General features: G+C 45.8%; 1 protein-coding gene across 1 annotated transcript; it reads right to left on the reverse strand.

Moving 5' to 3' along the window:
- On the reverse strand, nucleotides 252-1,672 carry LOC110436029. The gene is made up of 2 exons (XM_021462200.1): nucleotides 1,263-1,672; nucleotides 252-847 (listed from the first exon to the last, which is right to left on the reverse strand). Exons 1-2 carry the CDS (start codon nucleotides 1,554-1,556, stop codon nucleotides 692-694), a joined length of 450 nt encoding a protein of 149 aa, XP_021317875.1. The 5' UTR covers nucleotides 1,557-1,672; the 3' UTR covers nucleotides 252-691.

The following is a 2,353-nucleotide window of genomic DNA, read 5'->3' on the forward strand; positions in this document are numbered from 1 at the left end:
AGTCGACGAATTCTTAAGAACTCGTAATAAGAAGGAAAAAGGGTGACGAAGTCGTCGAAAAGTAAACGCTGGAATATGAGTAAAACGTATGTTTGATTGATTTCTTGATATTGATTACAAGGTCTTAGGGCTTATATTTATACCCTGCTCAAAGAGCTACGACCAGACACGGTTAGAATTCGTATTCCAAATTACACGGAACCCGTACACAAAACGATACGAATAACATAAGGAAATAATAAAACCACCCTTCGTGACAAACCGAAACTCCTCCACATGACAACTGGCAACTTCCGGACTCCTCCTTTGCGTCATCGGCAATCCCCCCGCCATAGTCATCGGCAGTCCCTTTTACTCGGTCATCGGTACCATGCTACTGTCTGAGGACTTAGTCACAATCAACTCCTCCCTCATCGGCAACCATCCTTACCAGCAACCCATATCATACTGCCACCCTGTCTTGCCATCCTGGACACGTGCCCAAAAACGGTGTCAACACAAGATATACAAAAGATATGTTCACCTTTTTTTATTGGACTCGCGTCAGTACCCCTCCTTTTTTTCACAGCATTGAAAGTCGTTATTGGTGACCGAAGAGAACTTGGGACTTTCCTCTTCCTTGTAGTTCCTTTAACTCTACCTGCCACGGTCTTTGCTAGCTCTGACATACTTACCTTTGTATTAGACTCATCTAAGCCGTGAACATATGCATCTGTGGTTGGTCCCTGGGTCCATCTGAGCCATCTGATGAGTGACCGCTATTGCTATCCATGCGAGAGGCATCTGAAATATTTTTGACAGAACCATCTGATTCACTTTCAGATTGAGCTACTACGTCAAAAAATTCCTGCACGTAATCAATGATTATACACATAAATGGAACTCAGGTGTGCAAATAGTAACAATAAAAAGTTCAACTGAATTCTGCTTAAAAAGGTCAACTGAACTGAATTGTGCCAACAAAGAGAAATAAAAATGTACATTGAATTGTGCAATTAATTACATGGACTGCAGCCGCACTGCTATAAAACTATATGCGATGCACACTAGAACCCAAAACCATTGCCAGATCTAGAATTAAAATTTTAAAAAACAATCGACTTATTTTCGATTATAAAACAATTTACTCATGCAAACCAATTAGTGCAGGTATAGTAAGAATGAGCAGAGTAGCAGATCTATCGGAGGGGCTCGATCTGTTTGAGCCGCACTGCCTAGAGGATGCAGGTGGAGTGGAGGGCGATGCTGAGCGAATCAACAACCTCTGTTGGTTGGGGTCGTCTTCCAAAAGATGCGTCCGCCGCACAAAGAATCTTGTCTTCCCAAGCCGCGAGCTTGCGTACGCCATGGATGGTGCGATTGAGGCAGCGGAGAGAGGACAAGGACGGGCTCGTGGGGGTTGGCGACCCATGGCAGACGCACAGGGGCGGCAGTTGGCGACCCATGACGGGGTGAGGGGGCGGCGCCCTCCCCGGCCGATGTCGCGGCTGGCCGCCTCTTGCTGCCGGTGGTGCGGCAGGTTGAGGGCTGACGCCTCCCCCGACCGGCCGTGCCATGGCGTCTTCAACAACTTCGGCGGCGGCCAGAGAATCACGATGAGTAGCGAACTAGCGATGGCTGCTGACGACGCCGTCTCGGACGCACTAATGGAGCAGAGCCGATGGCTAGACCCGGGGCTTTGCAGCCTTTGCTTGGACGGGCTGAGCCTAGGCGGGACCCATATGCAAATTATAAAACAATTAATTTTTTTAATTACCAGCTTTGAGATTCGTGCAAAATTAAAAATAAGGAGTACCGGAGCAGTACCGTTGTTTTTCTCTTGAGGTGGGTTTTTTAAGAGACCTGCATGTGAAAATTGAAATTCAGAAATGGCTATCACATGGACCATTAACTATTTGTAGAGACCGTAGATATTTTAATCCACCTCTAAAGTAAAATCTGAAGTGTATTCTAAAATCGATTTCATACAGTGATCTATCCACGCAAGCAAATGAGATTGAGAGGACTTATTAGAGTTTGATTAGTTTACCCCCACAAGCTTTTCCACCGGCATATCGGTGGGTCGTACCGTCACAGGATATATATGGCTACAGCTGTGGTGTCCCCATGAAATTCTTGGGTCGTACCGTCACAAGAACGTCGTCGTTGAGTTAAATCTCACACACATGCATGCGTACATACATGTGTGGAAGAAAAAGAGATTACATGATCACGGATCATGTACGTACTCCATCAATATCCGGATCCAGTTGAATGTTGATAATTTCGCACTGTAGTTGTTCCCACGTTCTGGATTGTTTTGCGCCTGCGCTGACTCCTCCTATTTGCATGAATTATGTACGAATGTGCTTGT

The sequence above is a fragment of the Sorghum bicolor genome, chromosome 5 (genome assembly GCF_000003195.3).
Source record: "Sorghum bicolor cultivar BTx623 chromosome 5, Sorghum_bicolor_NCBIv3, whole genome shotgun sequence".
Classification (NCBI taxonomy): Eukaryota; Viridiplantae; Streptophyta; class Magnoliopsida; order Poales; family Poaceae; genus Sorghum; species Sorghum bicolor.